At 43.6% G+C, this 22,472-nt stretch overlaps 1 protein-coding gene and 1 long non-coding RNA gene across 2 annotated transcripts; both read right to left on the reverse strand.

The window, feature by feature from the left end:
• Positions 1 to 3,568: 3,568 nt before the first annotated feature.
• LOC110889171 lies at positions 3,569 to 5,563 on the reverse strand. The gene is made up of 2 exons (XR_002563445.2): positions 4,928 to 5,563; positions 3,569 to 4,538 (listed from the first exon to the last, which is right to left on the reverse strand). It is a non-coding gene; the product is annotated as an uncharacterized LOC110889171 (long non-coding RNA).
• Positions 5,564 to 9,713: 4,150 nt separating this feature from the next.
• Positions 9,714 to 10,774, reverse strand: LOC110891613 (ethylene-responsive transcription factor 11). Its single transcript, XM_022139296.2, has one exon. It carries the CDS (start codon positions 10,709 to 10,711, stop codon positions 9,872 to 9,874), a length of 840 nt encoding a protein of 279 aa, XP_021994988.1. The 5' UTR covers positions 10,712 to 10,774; the 3' UTR covers positions 9,714 to 9,871.
• Positions 10,775 to 22,472: the final 11,698 nt, after the last annotated feature.

The raw sequence follows: 22,472 nt of genomic DNA on the forward strand, positions 1-22,472 counted from the left end.
GAAGAACACATGATGACATCACCCAAGAACACCTAGATCTTGGTGATTTCATGGATGAAATCCAAGTTTTGAAAGATAGAAAGATGGAGAATCGATTAATGAACAAAAACGTACAAGGATTAGAGTGAAATACTTACCGGTTTGAGAGAAATCTGAGATTTAGTGAGAAGAAGAGGCTGGTCGGTCAGAGCTTTTCCAAAAGTGGAAAGTTTGACAAGGACAGCCCTATTTATAGGCTTCCAAAAGAGGAAAGGGTCAGCTGATCGAACAGCATCCCTGATCGAGCAGCTGTCCGATCGAACAGCCTGTTCGATCGGCTAGCCTGTTCGATCAGGTTGCCCTGTTCGATCGGCTAGCCTGTTCGATCAGGTTGCCCTGTTCGATCGGCTAGCCTGTTCGATCAGGTTGCCCTGTTCGATCGGCTTGCCTGGTTTTGAGTGTTTCGCGACGATTTTTGATATTTCGACTTCGATGAACGATGATTTGAGGATGATAGAATTCCTAATCAAATTACTTTTAGTAGTAGTCGGGACTATATTTAACATACAAGCATCCTTACAACCATTTCGGGTTCGATTTCCATTGAGTTTGATTCACCTTTGAGTCTTGATTGATTTTGATTGATTCACCACACACTTTAACATAAAAGTAAACATGCACAAGTAACACATAAGGCACACACACACACGTATAAAAAGTACTAAAATCCCCACACTTGAGTTTGATGATTGATTTGATTAGCTTTGATTATTGATTGACTAGCTTTATTGCATTGTTACTTCCTATCATTCACAGTCGGTCGTTGATTCACAGTTCGATTATTGGTCGATTAGTTTGATTATACAACACTTACTCCAAATAATATGAAAATCAAAATGAAACTAAAATGAAATTAATCTTTATTAATCTTTAATTCCAATAACAGTCAACACTTGACTTTGACTTTGACTTTTGGAAAACACGGGGTGTTACACCAAACCCTCAGGGTGATGACTTGGACGTTTTCCCCAACCCACGCCCATAACCCATGGCCTTATATCTTAAATCTTTTATAATACTGATATACTCCTTACACCCATAAAGTATGTACCTACTACTTAGGCATTTATTTCAAACTAAAGTTGATGTATCAAAGTTCTTTTTTTAAACTGTCAAAATGCCCTTCACTTTTTCCACTTTTGTTCAAAACTTAATTTTTTTGAATTTGGGTTCCTTTGGTTTCAATTTGTTGTCATTTTCATCTAAAATCAAAATCTAGTAAGAGTTTTCAGTTAATATCCAGTTTTTGTCTTTTTCCTCCCTTTTAGTGAAGGGCAAAATGATCTTTTAACGTTTTATTATAACGAAATAAAAAAATCTAACCATTTTGCCCTTCATTAAAGGGAGCAAAAAGACAAAAAAAACTGGATGTTAACTGAAAAATCTGATCAGATTTTGATTTTGAATGAAAATGGCAACAAAACTGAAACCATAGGGACCCAGATTCAAAAGGTTTGAGTTTTGGACTAAAGTGGCAAAAGTGACCAAACCTCAGGGACCATTTTGACAGTTTACTCTGAGTAAAATTACTTTTCTTTCTTTTTTTTTTAAATCTAATCTTTAGTTCTTTCATGGACGCAACCTTCAAATACAAATGCAACGAGCTATCAGAAATCAATAGAGAAAATGATGATGATGTTCCCATGGCCGATTTATCAAACACCAATAACGGTTTATATATTAAATGAGTTCTTTTACTAACCAGATTACTCTTTTGAATTGAGTTGTTTTGTTTGATAGAGTTTTGTAGGTAACAATGAATCATCAAACACCAAAAGACTACAAAAACTATTATTAAGTGATGATTCAAGAATATTCACGTTTAAATTTGTATGCGAGTTTTTAGGGACTTTGGATTTTGGGTGTCGGTGCACCAACGTTGTCGGCTGAAAGTCGTGCACTCTGACAAACACTACTTTTAATCAAAATGTTCACAATTGGCCCCTATAAATTAAATCAAGTTACAAATAATCACCTTCTACCTATTTTTCAGTTTTTCTTTTACTACAACCGGAAATGGGCTCGCATAACTTGAGTTCAAAACTTAACCTTGTGAGACTAGCCCAATAGGATTGGTACTTTTAAATTATCTAAGGTTAATTATCTCACAAGGAGGTTGAGCCCATGGCATTATAGTCTAGTGGCATCTTGAAGGTGAGATAAGGCTTATGACCATTAGGTCATGGGTTTAATTCTCACAAGAAGGTTTTTCCCAGATTTATTGGGTTTTCTCCTGAATTGGTATATAGACATTATTGTCTAGTGGAGATGGATATGATCGGGTGTTTCTGCTGGTGACACGATGATACTCCAGTGATCCGACAGTGATCCAAATTTGCTGTTAAAAAAAAATATCTCAGGTTGAGTTGTCAAAATACTAAGGCCACACGGGGCGGTCCCGTGATGGCCATGTATAACGAGTGATAGTGTTATGCTACACCGCCGCCACTATGTTAAACACGCGTGGAATTCACAACGCGTTAAGCCGGTCACGCGTTGAACTTTTGATTTTTTTGAACGTTGGATCATTTATCTATTTAACATCTCCATTTCAAACAATTTTTTCACCCCTCCATCACTAGTGATTCCACCCCTCCTACATTTCTATCACTAGTGATGGAAATTGGATTGATGACATGACATTACTTGATTGGATAGTGGGAGTGATGGAATCCATCACTAGTGATTCCACCCCTAGTCCCCTAATTGAAACTAAGTTTAAACAAAAATTGAAGCCTGAGAGGCTAAGATGAATCTTATTTAATAAAGCCTAAGATGAATCTTATTTAAGAAATGGACCCGGCCCTAGTTTCACTCATAATGCATTATAAGATTTGCGATCAATGAACATGTTAATTGTTATTATATAATATAATCTAACATATAATTATATAACAAAAAATATATATTTAACTATAATATAAAACTAAATAATAAACATTATTAATGTGTGTGTATATATGATTATATAAGTAATAAATAGTAAACAAACTGAGCACAAGCTGAGCTATTAAGCTAACCGATAAACAAATCAAACCAACAAGTAGCCGGAAAACTAATAAACACATGTAACTCTTTTCACACCCTTACTGAGACCAATGGGTAGCGAGAATATTGCTAATTAACCTAAAACTTCGTGTGGAGATAAGATATAAAATGTGATAAACTAGTATAATTCTCCCGCGCTACGCGGCGGGAAGTCGTCGGTAACATTCGTTTAGTTACACTATCACTACCACTACGGTGTCGGTGCCGGCAATCGGAATGGCAATCTAATGAGGAAATCTAAAAAGAAAAGGTCGTAATATACCCAAAATTGTCGAAACGTTAATTGTGCACAATTAACTTATGGATTATCCGAGGCGGGTAGCATAGCATATTGCATTTATATCATTGGTGGATTAAAAGTACATATAACGATGATTCAGATTGTCTAGCAAAAAAAGATAGCCAAAAATTTTGCACAAAGTTGCTAAAAAACAGTTGCATGTAGACGCATTCATTGGACGTAAGTAGATTCACCAAAAAATGTTGAAAAAAAACCCAATTGGACAACCTAAATCCAAAGCGTAAACACTGTAGAAGAGGAAGGTACCATGGTTTTGAACTTAGAACCTCTTTCACAAGAAATGGTTCCACGATATGAAAGCGAATTTCAAATGGTTGAAATATACACAATTCAAAGAGCATTTGCATTGACTTCATACATTAACACTAAAATATTATAAATATGAGCAGCGAAAACAATAACTTGTGGTTGAGCCTTACCATCAAGTTATAGCTCTGTAACGGAAGCATCAAACTTTTTGCACCAATCGAAACACTTTTATCACCTGCGTTACTTTCACCAATCTGAAACACTTCATCGCCTCATTAGTTAAAAAATATATTTGAACCAATCTAAAACACTCCATTACCTGCATGGCTGCATCACTTTCTTCGTGATTAATTGTTAGGTCTTTCATTTGGCATCAGTTGTCACTTATTTCTTTTGTATAAACACTAAATAATGAATTAGTGATGGTCCGACGTGTGCATTTTGTTGATCGGAGTTGTCCATTTTAGATTCCCATGAAAATAATAGTTTCCAACAAAATACATGTTTTATTTTTTCTGACCAAATAAGCCAATGTATTAAATAACACTTATACATACACCAAGATGTATTAATTTAGAACTTAGTAAAAAATTGGATTTTTAGTTGGGGGAAACTGAAAAAAAATTGTTGACGGTTGATGCAAATGCCGTACATTGAGATGACTTGCGAAATAGAAGTTAAATCGAAAGGTCACCTGGTAAGTGGTAACTACTGTTCGTGGTTGTCAACGGTAAAAGGCATGGCATGACTGAATACATTTGCATCATAAATAATACTTTGTCAATTGACATTGTTGAACCGAAAAAGGCATAGCATAACTGAATACTCAGCTCCTTACATTTAACAACAAATGTCGTTCCGTCTGATTTACTTTGTGCCTTATATATTGTGCCATAACCACCTGTGTCGAACCATAAAACTAATGTAAATTTTGTCATATAACTGCCAAATAATAGAAGCATTTTTACAAACATCTAGCATGCGTACACTTTCTAAGTACCAAAATCCCAAAAAATCATTCTAAAATGCTGAATAACAATTAGAGCAAGTCCGAAATCATTGCTTTGTTTTTTTACATAAAAATAAAAGAAAAAAAGCAATAAAAATTTTACCACAAACCAATACACAATAGATTTGAAATCGATTTGTTGAACAAAAACCCTTAAAACAGTCATTGGATCAAGAATCAAAACATACCATCCAAATATTCAACAGAAAATAAATAAATCTGCCAGCGAAAACATCAGACATTAATACTTAAAATTGACAAATGATTGCAAAAATTCATACCTCCCATATATTCGGGCTAGTGTTTGGTTCATCGGAAACGCATCTGAGTTACCAGAAATTGGCCGGAACCCCATCTACATTCCAGAACCGGCCAGGAGCCGTCAACCCTTAGAATCGTCGGAGAACACCATCGCCGCCATTGAATGTTGGTACCGGTGACGCACAGTAGGTAATCGGAGATTTGGAGATATCATGCGATTGGAGGGAGAATATAGATATTAGCGGTGGTAATGACCGGAAGATCCAGCTGAGGATAACCTCTAAACCCATCATCGTTGTTGTTGCTGTGTGGTCCCTTATCATAGACCACCGGAAACCACCACTGCAGCCGAGTCATAGAAACCAAAACGCTTTACCATCGCCCCCGTCCATCTGAGCGACAACCACCACTTCTACTTGCCATTTAAACCCACACCGCCGTGGCCGGCAACGCCTTCTTCGTCGTTCTCAGTTTCTTCACTTGTTTAAACCCCACTCCGCCATGGTCGGCACCGCCTTGTTGATCGTTCTATCTTTCTTGGTTTCTCTCAAGGCTTCTCTCTATGTGCGTATTGTGAAATTGTGAAAGCAAAATAAATGAGAAATGAAAGTGGTGGCTAAAAGAAAAGAAAAGTAAGCTTGTTGGTGAAAGTAAAAAACAAAAGAAGAGAACTGGCGCAAAGTGGCGATGTAATTTGATATATATAATAATAATTTACTAGCGGCGAAAAGAGGCGTAGGCGCCGTAAGACCCCGACATCAACATAGATGTTTGCTGATTGTGAGACTGAGACACCGACTAATCCCGGATACAGTAGTAGATTCATATATTTTTGTCAGCGAGTGTAAAAAATAGGTTAGGTCTATCCACATCATGTTAAAAACCATACTAAATTGTATAAAAAAAGTTTTAAGTATGCGTTCGTGCAAAAATAATTACAAACCCAAAACTTTTACCACCTCTAACCAGTGGCGGATCTTGCCCGTTGAACGTGTCAGGGTCGAAAGACACGGGCACTAAAAAAAACCCGGGCAAGCCCGGACCAAACATAGTATATATAAAAATTTTCAATCGAAATGCGGAAAATTAGCACTACGGTCGAAAAACTTGCCCGGGCCGTGACTCTGCCAGAGCTCTTCTAAGAACCGCCCATGCATCTAACATGGGCAAAATTTGAACCTTTAAAATTAACAAACAAAAAATTGTATATAAACAAACTAACTCGCTCAACTCGGCTCAAATTTTAACCCAGTAAAACCTTCAACTGATAGAATTACTTGAAACTTAAAAGCCCAAATTAATATAGATATATGTATAATTATAACAACCCTCCTAAAAAGATTTTGGACACCCGAAATGTCCTAAATTATACCCCGTACGTGAGAAACAGACCCGTTGTACCCCTATACTTAGAAAAATCAAGAAAAACAAGGATCAGGAGTCGCTCGCGGGCCGCGACCTAGTCCTCTAGGTCCTTCGCGGGGCGCGACTGATCTTGTGTGACGGACAAGGCATTGCGCCACATGTCCGGTGAGTCATCATAGCTAGGCCGATGACTGGCCGAGGCTAGATTCGACACCTAGTCTCTCGCGGGCCACGAAGGCCCTGACCTTCTTCTTCGCGGGGCGCAAGCCGCCCTAGATCAGCCCTATAAATTGGGTCGACGAGCTAATTTGAGTTTCGTTCAAAAATTCTGAATTCTCTCTAATATTCTGTAGGCTATTACTATACTCGGGCATTATACCCACTTTAAAAGCGAAGCTTTGCCTCGTTGTAAGTACTATAACCCTACTATTTCCCTACACGATCGATTTATAATTCCGTAATGCATGTCGGTTCTGCCCGACTCAGTCATTGGAATTCTGTCTCGTGTGTACACCCGATTGATTTAGAACTTCCGTAATGCATTTCGGCTCTGCCCGACTCAGTCATTGGAATTCTGTCTCGAGTTGTACGGTTAAATTGAATTGGGTTATTTTACTAACAGGTGTGCATTATTTGATTAATAGATAATAACCAGGAGATTCTCAGGAAGCCTTAGTATTATCTAAACTTGCAATGTGAGTTCATCTGCTTTTTGTAAACTGTTTTTATAAAAACCTCAATTGTTTAAATTTTACTTAACAGTAATTGAGTATTTGTAAGTCTACAATTACTGCTGGTATGTTGAGGTTTTGTATACAAAATTTGTGAGACGTTACCATTGGACAAAGAGTTAGCCAATGAGTAATATGACCCACAAGTCGGGTGGACAGTACTGATTGGGTAATTGATTAGATCAAGCAAATGTAATTGCGGGTTGGCCTCAATTATGTTAAAGTGTTAAAACTGTTTTGATTAAACTTGGATGCACTCATCAGTATTTCTTGCTGACAAAATGTTTTCAAAACGCGTTTCAGGTAACTTAATGTGAAAGCCCAATAGAAACCAGCTGGAGAGCACTGAATGCTTGGAATAGTGGCTATAAAAGTTACCTAAATAAACAAGACATTTTGTTTTCAATAATTTGGGTTTATCCCTATCAATTTATTATCAAATGAACTTGGGTTTTATTCCCATAAATTATTCTTATAAAAATTTGGTGTTTTACTCTGATAAAAATATTTCCTAATTACGGTCCTGATGTATTCCGCTGCCAAATTAATAAACACCGATACCACACACTCTGAGGCTCGCGGTCGCCCGCTCCCGGGTAGGGGTCGGGAGTTGCGACAATAATTACTTTTATGTATATTTTGTTTTTTCGCTTAGAACTTTTAAGATACGATGTTTTATAAATTTCCAATTAAACTGTTGCTTGATCTTTGAAACCGTTTTAAAAACCGACCCAGACCGATTAGATCAGTTATTGTTTTGGGTTTAAAAAACCGTTTGTAACCGGAACCGTTTTTTTTAACCGGTTTTTTTAAAAACAGGTTTCAAACTGAACTGAACCGGTGGTTTGTAGACCTGTTAGTATGCTTGATCTTTGAAACCGGTTTAGAAACCGAATCCGGTTTTTAAAATATCCGGTTTTTAAAAACCCTTTTTTTTTTTTTTGCACAAACCGCTTAAAAACCGACCCAAACCAGTTAGACCAGTTATTGTTTTGGGTTTAAAAACCGGTTAGTAACCGAAACCGGCTATAGAAAACTGGTTTTTGTTTTGGATGAAAAAAACCGGTTCAATTAAAAATCGAACCGGTTAAAAAAAAACCGATTTTTACACCTCTACAAGCGACTCTTATAAACCCTATACTTAATTGGCTTTTTTGCTAAAAGTTATACATGCAAGTGATTCTTAAAAACCCTATACTTAGACCGTGGGGTGTGGTGGGGCTTGGGTTGGGGGCATGAGTTGACACGTGGAGTTGGAGCCCCCCCATCGGTGAGTGACGTGTCCGTGGGGTATGGCGGGGTTGACCGGGTTGTCGCCCCTCATTGCGTCAACGATGCTTGTGACGAGAGCTAACTCTTCTTTGTGGGTCCAAGAGGCCATCTTCTTCGGGTTGGGGTAGCGGGTTCGTGGGATCAAGTGGGTTATGGTTGGGGTAGCGGTGGACAGCGATGGTTTGGGATGGGGTAGCCGGTGGGGTTAGGGTTACATTTATAGGAGGCCGCCACATTGGACCGCTAGCCCGCCCCACGCCCGGCTTCAAACCCAAGCCCCAAGGGCCACGCCACAACCCAAGCCCATCTGGGGTGGTGGCTTGGACGTTTTCCCCCAACCCACGTCCCAACCTAAACCCCATATCCCAATATCCCATAGTCTTAATTGGGCTTTTTTGCTAAAAGTTATAATGGTCAGTAGGGGCCTTTCCCCTTGGGCCCTCAGTAAATCCACCCCTGCATGGAACAAAATACAAATATTATACAAGTTCCTCGGTTATATTGTTTTATCAGACTTGTGTATTTTGAAGTTATTTATTCCTCAATTATAATAACTTTTTTATATTTCAAAAGAGCATTAAACCAAAGAAGGTGTTAAAAGATACTACGCAGGGCAACTCTCTAGATTTCAGATGTCATATGCAACTAGTAAAAATGAACCTTTAAAATTAAAAAAAAAAACTTTGTATATAAATAAAACTAACTGCCTCAACTCGGCTCAAATTTTAACCTAGTAAAACCTTCAACCGATCGAATTACTTGAAACTTAAAAGCCCAAATTAATATAGATATATGTATAATTACTTTTATGTATATTTTGTTTTTTCGCTTATAACTTTTAAGATACGATGTTTTATAAATTTCCAATTAAACTGTTGCGACATGCTTGTTATTATCTACGTTTACATATAAATTTTACTCAAAACCGAGTTGTAAACAGTAATGTACAAATGACCAAAGCACAAGCGTACATCTCATCAAAGCTACCTAATGGTTTTTTTTTTTTTTTTTTTTTTTGTGTTTTTATACATAAAGAGAGAGTGACGTCATTTACCTTTTTCATTATTTTTTGTTAATATAATATAACGTTTCATGCTATATAAATTTTCATAGTTGGTATGTAAATTTAAGTTGTGAATTAACATCAGTGTTGATTATCGGTTATGTTACATTGTTACACATTCAATTTATTATAAAATACAAAATTATATAACTTTGTTACGAAATTATTTAATATGTATTTAGTATGATGAACCCGGTTAAAAGTTAACCTATATGAACAATACATTATTGGTGTCCCTTTAAAAAATGTGATGTTTAAAAGGTGACATGAGAGTAATAATATTTATTAACAATGTTTATGTGATCACTTTTACGTATCAATATATAATTCTTTTATATTATATCACAATATGTATTTTAGTTTAAAATTTTGAAGTAGTAAACTAAGATATTTTTATATTATCATAAGGTAAAAAACATAATTGTATTTTTTTTACATAGACATTCATAACGTATAACATAAAGGAGGCTAAAACAAGAGAAACCCTTTTGAGCTTCTTGTAAACTTCCATTAGTTTCATTTCAAACTCGACCTCACCATGGAAAAGGCGACTCGTTGTTAACCGGATCATTGAACTTTGGAGGAACCAAAACCGATGATGAAACCTTAAACCTTTTACTCCTCGACCCACCCTCGCTAGTGTCGGGGCTACTTATCCACCCTCCAATCATTTGGTCTCCAAAATAACTACCTTCACCGATATCAGACCCATCCGAATCTAAACCGTGTTGTGTAGCAGAAAACCCCATCCAATCATTGCTACAATCCGACACGCTTGAGTTGTCCCATGATGAATTATAAGTTGTAGCAACTTCATAATCCGTCAACGTTTGTGATGGCACAATCACACTAGGTTGTACTATTTTTTCTATGTCACTAGCAACGTTGTTTTGGTTTTGGTTTTGATATTGGTAATTCCCTTTGAAGTTGAATATACTCGCGAAAGTGAAATGATCGCTTACCCTACTTTTCGGTGACGACTTATTCTCAGTCGTTCGCGCCATGATGCTTTGTAGGTTCTTGCTTAGCCTCGCTTTTAATGAAGAAAAGCTAAGTGCGCGTCTTGAATCTGATCCTGACAATGAACTATTTAGCATAGGCGCAAAGTTGGTTCTCGTGTGTTCACCTCTCAAGGCTCTAGCCGCTTCGTCATAGGCTTGAGCCGCTTCTTCAGGGGTGTCATAAGTACCGAGCCATAACCGCACCTTTTGGGATGAATCTTTGATTTCAGCCACCCACCTTCCTGATGGCCTTTGCCTGACCCCAACGAATTTTCGCATACCTTTCATGGTATTTGTGGTGGTGACTGCAGTGGTGGTGGTAGTGGTAGTGGTAGTTACATTTTTCGTAGTTTCAGACGCTGGCATGATCATTATATAAAATTTAACCAAAAAGATAATATGAAGAAGAAGAATAAAACTTGTGTCACTAATTTTCTATAAAATGGTGTTTTTGGAAGGGGGTGGGAAAGTGGTTTCATGGTTGCATGTGTAGAACTATATATAATGCTGCACCATTGGTGTTTGTAATATATAAATATTCCTCCATTATTTGCATAATTTTTGTTTCCTACTTACAAATCATATTTTATATCCTGTTGCACGAAGCCCTTTTGGCTTGGCTCCCAACAACTAGGTATATACCCAAATAGAATACTCTTATATTTTCTTAACAAAAATATAATATCTAATTAATGTGTCTTATTAGTAATTAATCATCTAAAGTATTTATAATAGTGACAAAACAGTTAAATATTTTATCAATAGTTTGTGAATATTACCTATAAACCAAAGATGTAAATGAGAGTTTGATGAAACAATGGTTAACCGGGCAGAGTTAACTCACTGGTCTCGTCAAGAAGGGTTAATCCCTTCCTCTCGAGGATCGCTGGCTGGATCACCGGTGGTTGATCTCCTGCACAAGGAAACAAGCCGTGACTCGTAACAAGGAGGATGGGGTGGGGGGTGCTCCTTGTTACCACTCTCCGGCGTGAGAATCAGTAGTTTGCTTGGGAAGCAAAGTAAGATAGTAGTAGTAGTGAGGGAGTTGTGAGAAGATACCTCAAACCTGGTTTGGGGTTGGTATTTATAGCCGAGGAGTGGAGGAGGATGATGATGGATGGACTGACGACGTGCTGCCCCTTTTCAGGTGTGTCAGGCTCGTCGGTTATGGAGGTTACGCCACGTCAGTCCATTGCTTACGTAGCTCTGACAGGTAACTGTCATTGGTGCCACTTGCACTGTGGTGTCAGTACCACTTGCTTGAGTACATAGGATGCGGTGCAAGCCGCATCGCTACGTGCGGTAACCTCTGAAGTTACCGCGTCTCCTACTTGTGATCAAGGAATACGCGAGATGCGGTGCTAGCCGCATCGTCGTCTTGCCTGCATCCCTTGTCGTGACGAAAATGTCCGTATGGTGCGGTGTCAGCCGTACCACTACGTTCATCTTCTTCTATGCCTAAGGTAAGGCTTTCCTGTATTGATAGAAGTGTTCACTGGACGCGGTGCGATGCCGCGTCGCTGTGAATACTTCCGTTTTCGTACACCAGATGTGATGCTATGTCGCATCACTCTACCGTTCTCCTATTCCATGTAAGTCCTCCTTTGTTACTAGATAGATTGGATTCAACCCTTGTGTCGATGCGTTCCCGCATGGGCACAAGTGGGTTGTTAGCTAGTGGGGGTTTTGATAAGGGTAATGGTCACTCGCGGTCGATGCTGACGCGAGATCTGGGACCATACCCCTTCAAGTCCCCCCAGTCTAGTGTTGCTGCCACATACAAGGTGTATGTGGGAGGAGTACTGGACTATGGTGTTTGGAAGGTAGTTTGGAGTCTGGAGAAGATCCTAGACCATGTGTGGTCTTTTCTGTATGTAAATGAAGCTGGAGGTCCGGAAGGGTCATCTGACGCCTCTTCCGTATCGGTGAAGGAAACTCGTCTGATGCGAGATTCTCAGCCGATTTATGTCACCAGGTGGTCTGCCACTTGTTGTTGTGTCGAAGGTCTCTTGGAGATCTTGTTAGTAATGCTGCACAAACTTCGAACCAACCTCTGAGATGGTGGTTCGAAGGTATGTGGAGGTTTCCCATCCTTTAAAGGTGGGTTTTTCTGCAGACCAATTGTTGAATTGGTGCATGAAGAAGAAAAGAAACTTTTGGACCAATCTTTGAGACTGGGACCAAAAGTTGCTGAGGCTTGCAAGTGCTTTGCTCGAGCTCTATGTTCAGCATCGAGTTATGAGACGACGATCCCTTTTTTGTGGGGTTTTCGTGTTTATCGTCATAGCTCTCTAGTAACCGCACGTTCTTTGCGGTTACCTCGTTGCGTCATTGTTGGCCATGTTTGGTCGAACAATGTATATTCATACTATGGGTAAATAAACATGGTCATAGGCAAGGGTATGCCCACCATTGTTTATTCTATGCGGCCCATAATCGGGTTAACAAAGTCATAAGCAGACTTGTTACCGCTGTTCGGACGCTTGTTGTTCGACGAGAGTTTATTTAGAGCGCTGTTCTGCGTTCGTTTTGGAGCCACTTACCTTCCCGCTCCAATACCGAGTTTGCCATGCAGTAGCATTGTTCGGTGATGTGGAGTGAGCTTGGCTCTTCCGTAGCAACCACTCTGCGGAAGCTATGGTTATGTCCGTAGCTCCTCGTGAGTGTCTGTGGTTTTGTATTACCACATTTGCTCGAAGTGGGTGTGGGTCGGATGTAGCTCTTGAAGGTTCAGGAGACAGGGTTGCTGATGTGCGTTCGCGTGCATACCCTTCCTTCCTTTCGTTAAAGAAGGTGTTCATGTACCCTCTGCGGTTGTGAACCGGGCAGGAGGGATTTGAAGCTTGAAGAGAATGAAGGCAATGCAGTTCCCCTGTGTCTGAGATGCGGTTCAGTCCAACGGCCAGCGCTGGTTCTGAGCATCTGACACACCTGAACGGGCGCGTGTGTGGCAAGGCCGCATATTCCACGTGTGCTCGTGGGTAGTGCGGATAGGTATTATACCCCCTTATAGTGTAGAGATATATGTTTTTACCTATTTTTAGGGGTATGTTAAAAAACGACATGCGGTATGGGTTATGGTGCGGTATACCAGAGAAACCGCATGCCGCTTATAATTGGATAATGTAGTCGCTTTTTGTTGCATACGTGGCTGGACGCACGTGTGAGTTGGTGGAAGTTGGTGAGATCTTCCTGGCATGTGCTGAAATGAAAGGACGTTTACACTGCCCGAGGCATTAAATGCACTGTAGCGAAGAGTGTAAACGTCTCTTGTGTCAGGCGCGTGGGCGGCCACGCGCGCGTGATAACCGTCAGCGGAAACGGCGCTCGACACGTGGTGTCCTATGATTCGCTCTTTTTGAACGTGATCATTTGTTTTCTCCCTCCGCATTAATTGCGATGGGTATATAAGGGGAAACCGTTCGTGGTTTCCCCTCACTTGTTCGAAAATTCAAAAAATTTGCCGTTTGAGAGAGAAACTGTTATCTGTCTTCTCCGACTATTTTTCCTGAAATTCCGGTGAGGTTGCTGGTGTTTCCGTTCACCATCTTTTGTTTCTTGAATATTTTTGATGGCTGAACCATCGAATCCACACAATGTGGAGGGTGAAAACCCTGAACAGCCGGTAATGGCTGAAGAAGAAGACGAGGATGATGATGTTGACGTTCCCGGTGGTGGGTTACCGGTGTTGAAGTGGACAAAAGGTAGTTTTAAAACCCTGATGGCCACTGTTCAGATGGCCAAAGACTGGAATGCTACTTACCCACAAGTGGGGGACACCGGTGCCGATGCTCCGGCCGGTTATATAACCTTGTGGGCGGATTTTTTCAACCACGGCAACCTTAGGTTGCCGGTGACGGTGTTTGTGGCGGAGATACTGGAGTATTATCACCTCCATATCTCCCAGCTTAGTCCTTTCGGAATGTTCCGAATTCGGAATTTTGAGTACACATTCCGTGCCCATGGCCTGCCCATTACAGTAGAGAATTTCCGGCGGTTCTACCAGTTGACGGTGAACACCGGTTTTTTCTCGTTTACTCAAAGGCATGGGAGTCTGAAGTTGATGACACCCCCTAAGGGTGTGACAGGCTGGAAGAAAAGGTTCTTCTATGTGAAAGCCTGTGCGGTCTATGCTAGCATGTCTTTCAGGAATGTCGATGTTGGAGTTTCCGATGAAGATATTCCTGTTGCTTCCGCGAAGACCGCGGACTGGTTCTCTAGGCTGCGGCCTATTGAACTCAAGAAGTTGGATAATGACCAACTGTGGATATTGCGGATGATGCTCTCTAGACCGGATAGGAAGGAAAGGCCCGTGTTGCGGGAACAGGGTGGTGGTAAGCGCGTTACCCTTTGTTATTTTCCTTATTTCCTAAGCCTTTGTAATAACCTGCATGCATGTATCAGCGGATGCGGTTGGCTTGTGGAGGATGTTTGAGCCTGATTTCAAGGGCCAGGTTGAACTGATTGCGGTTGAGCTGAAGAAAGGTTTCAACCTTGAAATTCTGAAGAACTTCCGTGTGCCGTCGAAAGCGGTGCTGGATGCCCCGGTTCCGGAAGACGCAAGAGGTACGTCTTACGTGGCATTAGTTTTTTCAGTTTATCTTTTTGACTGGTTCTAATGATTGTGTGAATCCAGGTGTCCTTGCGGATTTGGGGAAGTTTGAGAAACGCGTCCCAAAAAAGACTGTTGAGAAGAAAACGATAAAGAAGACCGTGCGGGGTCGTGGCAAGGGGAGTGTTGAAGGCTCAGCTGCCCCTTCTTCCGTTTTTGAAGCCGCAGGTACTTATCAAGCTTGTTCTCGGGGATATACCGATTACGTCGTAGTATCTGACACCCTTGAGGGTTTGGGTGTTATAGGTAGTGGTGCGGACGCGGGTGGAACTGCTGTGGTTCCCCCCGTTGTTGGAGAGAAAAGGGGACCAGAGCAGAAAGCTGCTGGTGGTGGTGAACCGAAGAGGCGGAGACTGCAGACCAGGAGAGTTGCTCCGGTGCAGAAGAAACCTGCAGCTACTGCTGGTAAGTATATCCCTTTTCTTTGTGTTGTATGTACAATGGGTGGGAAATACTCATTGAATACTCTTTGTATTGCAGAATCCCGAGATGCGGGGTATTCTTTGTTCGACATCCCTGCGTCTCCTCCGCACACCGCTGCCGCGGGTGCGGGTGTATCGAAGGAGAAGGTCGCGCCTAAGGAGCCTGCGGCCCCTTTTGTTGGGCCAGTTCGTGATCCCCCTTTGGAAAAAACGGTGGAGACGACTGCTGACCGGATTTTTGACACTGTGGACTCCTCGGACAATCTGATCTCTCCTGATGAGGGTGACGGATTGAACTTGAGGTTTTCAGATGCCGGTAAGCAGAAGTCTGATGCTGAGGTGCGGCAGCAGGATGCTGAGCCGCAGAAGTCTCCTGCTGGGGAGAAAGGTAGCGGCTCGTCTGCTGGTGGTGCGGGTTATGACGGGCCTCCAATTCAGCCTGGGGAGTCTGAATTGGAGTATTATTATCGCACATACTCCCCGGGTCGCAGTATGGTGTATCACCGACCCCCCTGGACTGTTATGCAGGGGGATGACATTTCTAACGACCCTGCGGCATGTAGGGAGATTTTGGGTGGTCTGGGGACCCCGTTTGAAGTCGAGCGTGCCCGTGCCGCACCCCGAGAGCTGCGTATTAACCAGCTTTCATCGATGCTGGTGGGGACTTCCATTGTGGCTAATGCCATTTTGGAAGATTATAAGGTGCTGGGCCGCCGCGAGGAGGAGGCCACTCGTATGCGGGCGGAAGCAGAGAAGTTAGTCGAGGCTGCTCGTGCGGGTGCGGAGCAGCTCGAGAAAGACAAGGCTGCTTTTGAGAAGCAGAAGCAGACTTCTGAATGGGCTGCCGCTGCCCAGCTGAAACAGGTGCGTACCCTTGCTAAACTTCTTGCTGATGAGCGCAAAAGTTGGAATGAAAAAATGTCCAATGAGCGCAAGAAGTGGAATGCATCATGGGCTAAGCAGAATGACATTCTGTTTCATGCTCGGCAGGAGCTGACAAATGCCAAGGCAGCGAATGCTACCTTGAGCCAAGAGAAGGCTGCGGCTGAGGCCATTTCTGTGAAGGCACTGCAGGCGAAGGCCGATGTCCTGAAGGCGCTTGGGGAGGCCAAAGAAGCCGGGGCTCGTGCCTCAAAGGCCCTTGAAGAGGCCGCAGAGAAGGAGAGCCGTGCTTCTAAGGCTCTTGACGAGGCGAATGCGGAGCGCATTCGTTTAGGCAAAGCTGTTGAAAGCCTGCAGGTACGTTTCTTTAACTTTGTTGCTTTCGTGCTTTATTATTTTGAACATATTTATCGAGTGAACTGTTTGCTGTTCTTGTAACAGGCTGAGGTTCAGGCCCGGGAGGTTGCGGTTACAGACCTTACTGCCCGCGTGTCTGCTGCGGAGAAGCGGGCGGACGCTGCTGCTGAGGCCAAGGATGCCTTGGTGTCCTCTTTTAACCAACTGGAAGCTGACCGTGAGTGGTTGCGGACTCACGGCATCGCGCGTGTAAGTATCCATTGCCTTTATATTTGCTTGGATTAGTATTCAAGACTTATGATCCTTTTATTGCAGATTGTCGAGGCTATCATGAACGCCCCTGAGACCTCATCTGGTCTGGACCTGGTTAAGGAACGTGCGCGCGATGCTGGCTTCAAGGCTGGTTATAACCGCTGCATTGGGCATATCAATGTATTATCCGCAGGCGGTTATACTGATCAGGCATCCGGGTTCCGTGATGTGGATACCGAAGGTCGTCTGAAAGCGGCCGTAGCCTCCTTTTATGACACGCCCCTTGCCTGTGTAGGGGAGCTGGACGAGTGTTTGGAGGTTGCGGACTATGTTGACTGCTTGCGGATGCTTTATCCTGATGTGGAAAAGGAAGAGCCCGCTGGTGGTGCCGGAGAAGATGCGGGGACCAGCGGTACAAAATAGGGTTTAGGTTGGCGAGTGTGCCTCCTTTTTGTATTCCTCTTGTATAGAATAGGAACTTTATGTAAATTCAGTAAGCATCATGTGGATACTTGAATTTTTTGAATATAAAGTTTCTTTGTTCAGTTTGTACAAGTGTTTTTAATTCTTGCATGTCTGAACGTGTGTATGCGTAACTTTACCCATTTATGAACGGGGTCAAGTATGCTCCATACTTTTGTTGTATGTGTATGCATCAATTCTGTTATTTACCGTGTGAGGGTTTTAGAATTGCTTTAAGCTTTGTAAAAGCTTATATTACCGGAACTCTACCCATTTGTGAATGGGGTCGAGTGTACTCCATACCTTTGTCGTATGAGTCCGCGTCAATTCCATTGTTTGCCTTTTTGGGCTCAGGAATTGTGTCAAGTGTTTAACAAAAACTTGTGTATCCGGCCGGATAAAACATGCAAGTCTTTTTGCCTTTTGCTGGCCTATTACAATATTTGTGTGTGGTTACCACTTTGTATGGGTATCGCGAATGAAGATTTTGCCAATCTGTTTTTGGGATACCGCAAAGTGGAACACGCATTTGTAATAGTAATAACAAACAATAATGTAGAAAATTGCTTATTTATTGATTTGCAAATGGCCTGCGGCCCGATAGGTTACATAGAGAAATGTAAGAACATGGCTTACATATAACAGCGTCGAAGCTGTTGTGCATTCCATGTGCGTGCGATAGGTTCGCCTTCTAGTGTTTGCAATCTGTACGCGCCTTTCCCTAAGACCTCTTTGATGAGGTAGGGTCCTTCCCACTTGGGGGCGAGTTTGCCTGGGCGCTCGGCATTAGATGCCTCATTGTCGCGTAGGACGTAGTCTCCTGGGTTGAAAGTACAAACGCGGACGCGCGCGTTGTAGTACTTTTCAAGTTTGGATTTATATTTGGCCTCGTTGATGGCAGCATTTTCGCGCCTTTCTTCCAAGAGGTCCAAATCGATCCTGCGTTCCATGTTGTTGTCTAGTTTTTCAATAGCCAACATTCTAGGAGAAGGGAGACCTACTTCTGCGGGAATCACCGCTTCTGAACCGTAGACTAGGCTGAAGGGTGTTTCCCCATTGCTTGTTTTTGGGCTTGTGCGGTGAGCCCATAAGATACTTGGGAGTTCATCAACCCAGCCACGCCTGGCCGTTCCCAACCGTGCCTTGATCCCTTCGACTAGGCTTTTATTGATACTCTCGACTTGGCCGTTCCCTTGCGGGTGTGCGACTGAGGAGAATATGTGCTCAATGTGTAGTTCCTCTAGCCATTTTTGAAATTCGTCAGCAGCGAAGTTGGTGCCGTTATCGGTGACAATGCACATTGGTAATCCGAAACGGCAGATGATGTGCTCCCAAATGAATTTTCTTGTTATCATAGCAGTGGTTGAGGCGAGTGGTTTTGCTTCTACCCATTTGGTGAAGTAGTCAACCGCCACTATGATAAATTTAACCGCACCTGGAGCGTCAGGGAAAGGTCCCACAACGTCAATTGCCCATTTCTGAAAGGGCCATGCGGTTGTGACGGGGACTAAGTTGTTTTTTGGCCGCAAGGTTTTTGGAGCATGACGTTGACAGTCGATGCACTTGCGTAACTCTTTGACGGCGTCCAGGTGCATGCCGGGCCAGTAATACCCGGCATTCATGATTTTGGCCACTACCATGCGTGGTCCAGCGTGTATGCCACATATGCCCTCGTGTATCTCTCGAATGAGGTATGTGGCATCCTGGGGGTTGACGCATCGTAGTAGTGGCCCGAGGTATGATTTGCGGTATAAGATACCGTCTCCCATCTGATAATGGCACGCTTTGTATTGTAGTTTGCGTGCTTCTGATTTGCTTTCGGGAGTCACACCGGATTGTAGATATGCGATAATAGGTGTCATCCATGATGTTGAACCGTATTGAATGACGTTGACTTGGCGCAGGGGTACCGAAGGATTTTGCAGGATTTCGATGCGTATCTCCTTTGCCAAGTGTTGGAAGCTGGTAGATGCAAGTTTTGATAGTGCATCTGCGGACTTGTTTTCGCTTCGATTGATATGGCGAATATTGAATGAAGCGAATTTGGACTTTAGTTGCAGGACTTGCTCGAGGTAGAGGATCATGATATCCCCCTTTGCGGCATAGTCGCCGCGTACTTGGCCTGCAACTAACAAAGAGTCGACGTGGGCTTCCAGATGTTGCACGCCGATTTTGACTGCTAAACGTAGCCCCGCTAACAGAGCCTCATATTCTGCCTCGTTGTATGTGCTTTTGAATTCGAGGCGGATTGCATATGTGAGTTCTTGGCCGTCGGGGCTGACGAGTCGCAGACCTGCACCCGCCCCTTCGTCGTTGGAGGCACCATCTGTGAAGAGTGCCCATGTTTCTGAGGAGGGTGGCGTTGGTGCAGGAGTTTGTGCTTCTTCGCATTCTTGGATGCGATTCACCGGTATTTCGGCGGCGAAATCAGCTAAGATCTGGCCTTTAATCGCGGGGCGCGGTTTATAATGTATCGTGTGCGCGCCCAGCTCGATGGCCCATTTCGCTAATCGCCCAGAGATGTCGGGTTTGGAGAGGATCGGGCCGATCCTGTAATTGGTTAGCACCGTGATGACGTGGTTTACGAAGTAGCGACGCAACCGTCTCGAAGCGTGCACTAATGCTAGCACCAATTTCTCCATTATTGAGTACCTCGTCTCTGGGTCGTTGAGCATCTTGCTGATGTAGTAAATGGGTGTTTGAACCCCCTTTCGCTCCACAATTAGTACCGCACCCACCGCGTTGTCCGCGGCGGATAGGTATAGTATGAGTGGCTCATCCTTGCGTGGTGCGGTTAAAGTTGGGAGTTGTATCAAACACTCCTTCATTTCCCGGAAGGCCTGTTCAGCCTCTGCGGTCCACTGGAATTGTTCTTTCTTTGAACAGCTCCGCAGGGTCTTGATGAACGGATAAGACTTAGCTGCGTGGTTGGCTAAGAATCTGTTAAGTGCCGCTAGCCTGCCGGCTAGCCGTTGCATATCCTTCATCGATGAAGGCGATGGCATGCGCTCGATCGCCTGGACCTTCTCCGGGTTTACCTTGAATCCATCTTTAGTCACGATGAACCCAAGGAATTTGCCTTCTTCCATTCCAAACGAGCATTTCCCTGGATTGAGCTTTATGTTAACGCTTCGCAGAGTTTGGAATGTTCTTTCGATATCTGTGAGCATGGTATCTTCTTCCATGCTCATGACGACCAGGTCGTCCATGTAGATTTCGACACTTTTGCTTATTTGGCCGCGGAAAGTGTCGTTCATCAACTTTTGGTAGGTTGAGCCCGCGTTGCGCAACCCAAACGGCATTTTTGTATAGCAGTAATTTCCGGTGGGAGTCCGGAATGCCGTTTTGTCTTCATCCTCGATTGCCATTTGTACTTGATGGTATCCTTTGTAGCAATCGAGGAAACACTTCCACCTGAATGGTGCGAGATTATCGACCTTTTCGTCGATTTCTGGAAGCGCGTAACAATCCTTAGGGCAGGCTTTGTTAAGGTCTTTGTAATCGACGCACATGCGCCAGCCCCCGGACGGTTTTTCTACCATGACTGGGTTGGACAACCAAGTCTGGTATTTAACTTCCCGCAGGATGCCTGCGGAGAGCAGTTCTTCGATCTGCTCTTGCATCGCCTGATTTTTGGCTGACCCAAGGTGGCGTTGGCCTTGGATCACTGGCTTGATACCTGGCATGGTATTCAAGTGATGCTGCGCAATATCACGTGGGACCCCGGTCATGTCTGCGGGTGTCCACGCGAAGATGTCTTGGTTCCTGAAGAGGAGCTGCTTCAGTTGCGCTTTGGTGGTCGGGGACAAGGCGTGACCCAATGTGACCTTTTGTTCTGGGTATCTCGCGTTGAGAACCCATTTTTCTGGCTGGTCGTTGGGGGTGGGCCTTGCGACCTTTGTCGGACGTACTTCGTCCGACATCATGACGTCCCTGCGGGCGTAGATTATCGCGACCCCCGATTCGGTTGGGAAACCAACCGCAGAGTGGGGGACCGACGTAATCATATTGAAATCTCCTTGGGATTCTCTCCCGAGGAGTACGTCATATTTGGAGGTGTGAGGTAAAACCATGAAGTTTACCTCTTCTGTCCTTGTGCGGTTTCCGCTGGAAAGACGCACAGGAAAAGTAATCTGGCCTAGGGGAAAGACAGTTTCCCCTGCGAACCCGGTTAACGGGTAATCTACTGCTTGCAACCGATCTTTGTCCTCCTGGTCAAACTGGTTGAAGCATTGTTCGTAGATTATATCAGATGTACTGCCCGGGTCGATGAATAGACGCTCGGTGCAGTAGTGTGCCAGTTGGCCTGAAATGACGACGGCGCGCCTATCGCGCGGTCCGCCTCGGACTTTTGGAAAGACGACTTGCTCGTCCTTCCAGTCACATTCCGGCCTTCTTGCCGCTTTCCGCGGCCTGCCCTTGCCTCCGTGGATCATGTGGGTGGAAGCCACGTGCATGGTTCGCTTCCCGGAGGAGGTACCTTCGCCGTGAGGGGTAATGCGCTTGGTGGGTTTTTGCCCACCTGGCAAAAGATGTTGCAGTTTCCCCTCCTTTAAGGCGCACTCAATCTCCAGTCGGAGACTGATGCAGCTGTTGGTGGTGTGGCCCGAGTCCTTGTGGTACTCACAGTAGAGTGTGAGGTCCTGATTTTTCTTGGACTTCATTGGTTGGGCCGGTCGCAAGAACTGTGGGTCCGCAAGGAGGACCTCACTTGGCGACATGGTGATCTCGGTCCAGTTGCGGTCCCGAGATTCTTTCTTGGACGCCCGATTGTCTCGGGCGGGGTTGTAGTTCTTTGGGTCGAACGTGTTGGTTTGCGGGAAGTATGGTTTGGAAATATCGCGATTTCCAACGTCCCGGTTGCGTTTATTGTTACGCTTGGACCCTTGTTGGGATGTTTCGGCTTGGGGTTTTGCCTTTGCCACATGCGGTTCGAGTGACCGCTGTGTCTGGGCGTATTTCTTGACCGCAGTCATGACATCTTCCCATTTTTTGGGCAAGCCCTCCTTGCCAGAGATGGTCATGATCATCTCTCTGTCTTTGACGGCCCGGATGAAGTGGTTTCGTGCCATCTGGTCTGCCACGTCACCTATCTCCAGGCACTCTTTATTATAACGGACGACGAATGCTTCGAGCGATTCGTCGT

The sequence above is a fragment of the Helianthus annuus genome, chromosome 4 (assembly GCF_002127325.2).
Source record: "Helianthus annuus cultivar XRQ/B chromosome 4, HanXRQr2.0-SUNRISE, whole genome shotgun sequence".
Classification (NCBI taxonomy): domain Eukaryota; kingdom Viridiplantae; phylum Streptophyta; class Magnoliopsida; order Asterales; family Asteraceae; genus Helianthus; species Helianthus annuus.

Coding starts and splice junctions, on each gene's coding strand:
- LOC110891613 (XM_022139296.2), bottom strand. CDS start 10,711: ATGATCATGCCAGCGTCTGAAACTACGAAAAATGTAACTACCACTACC.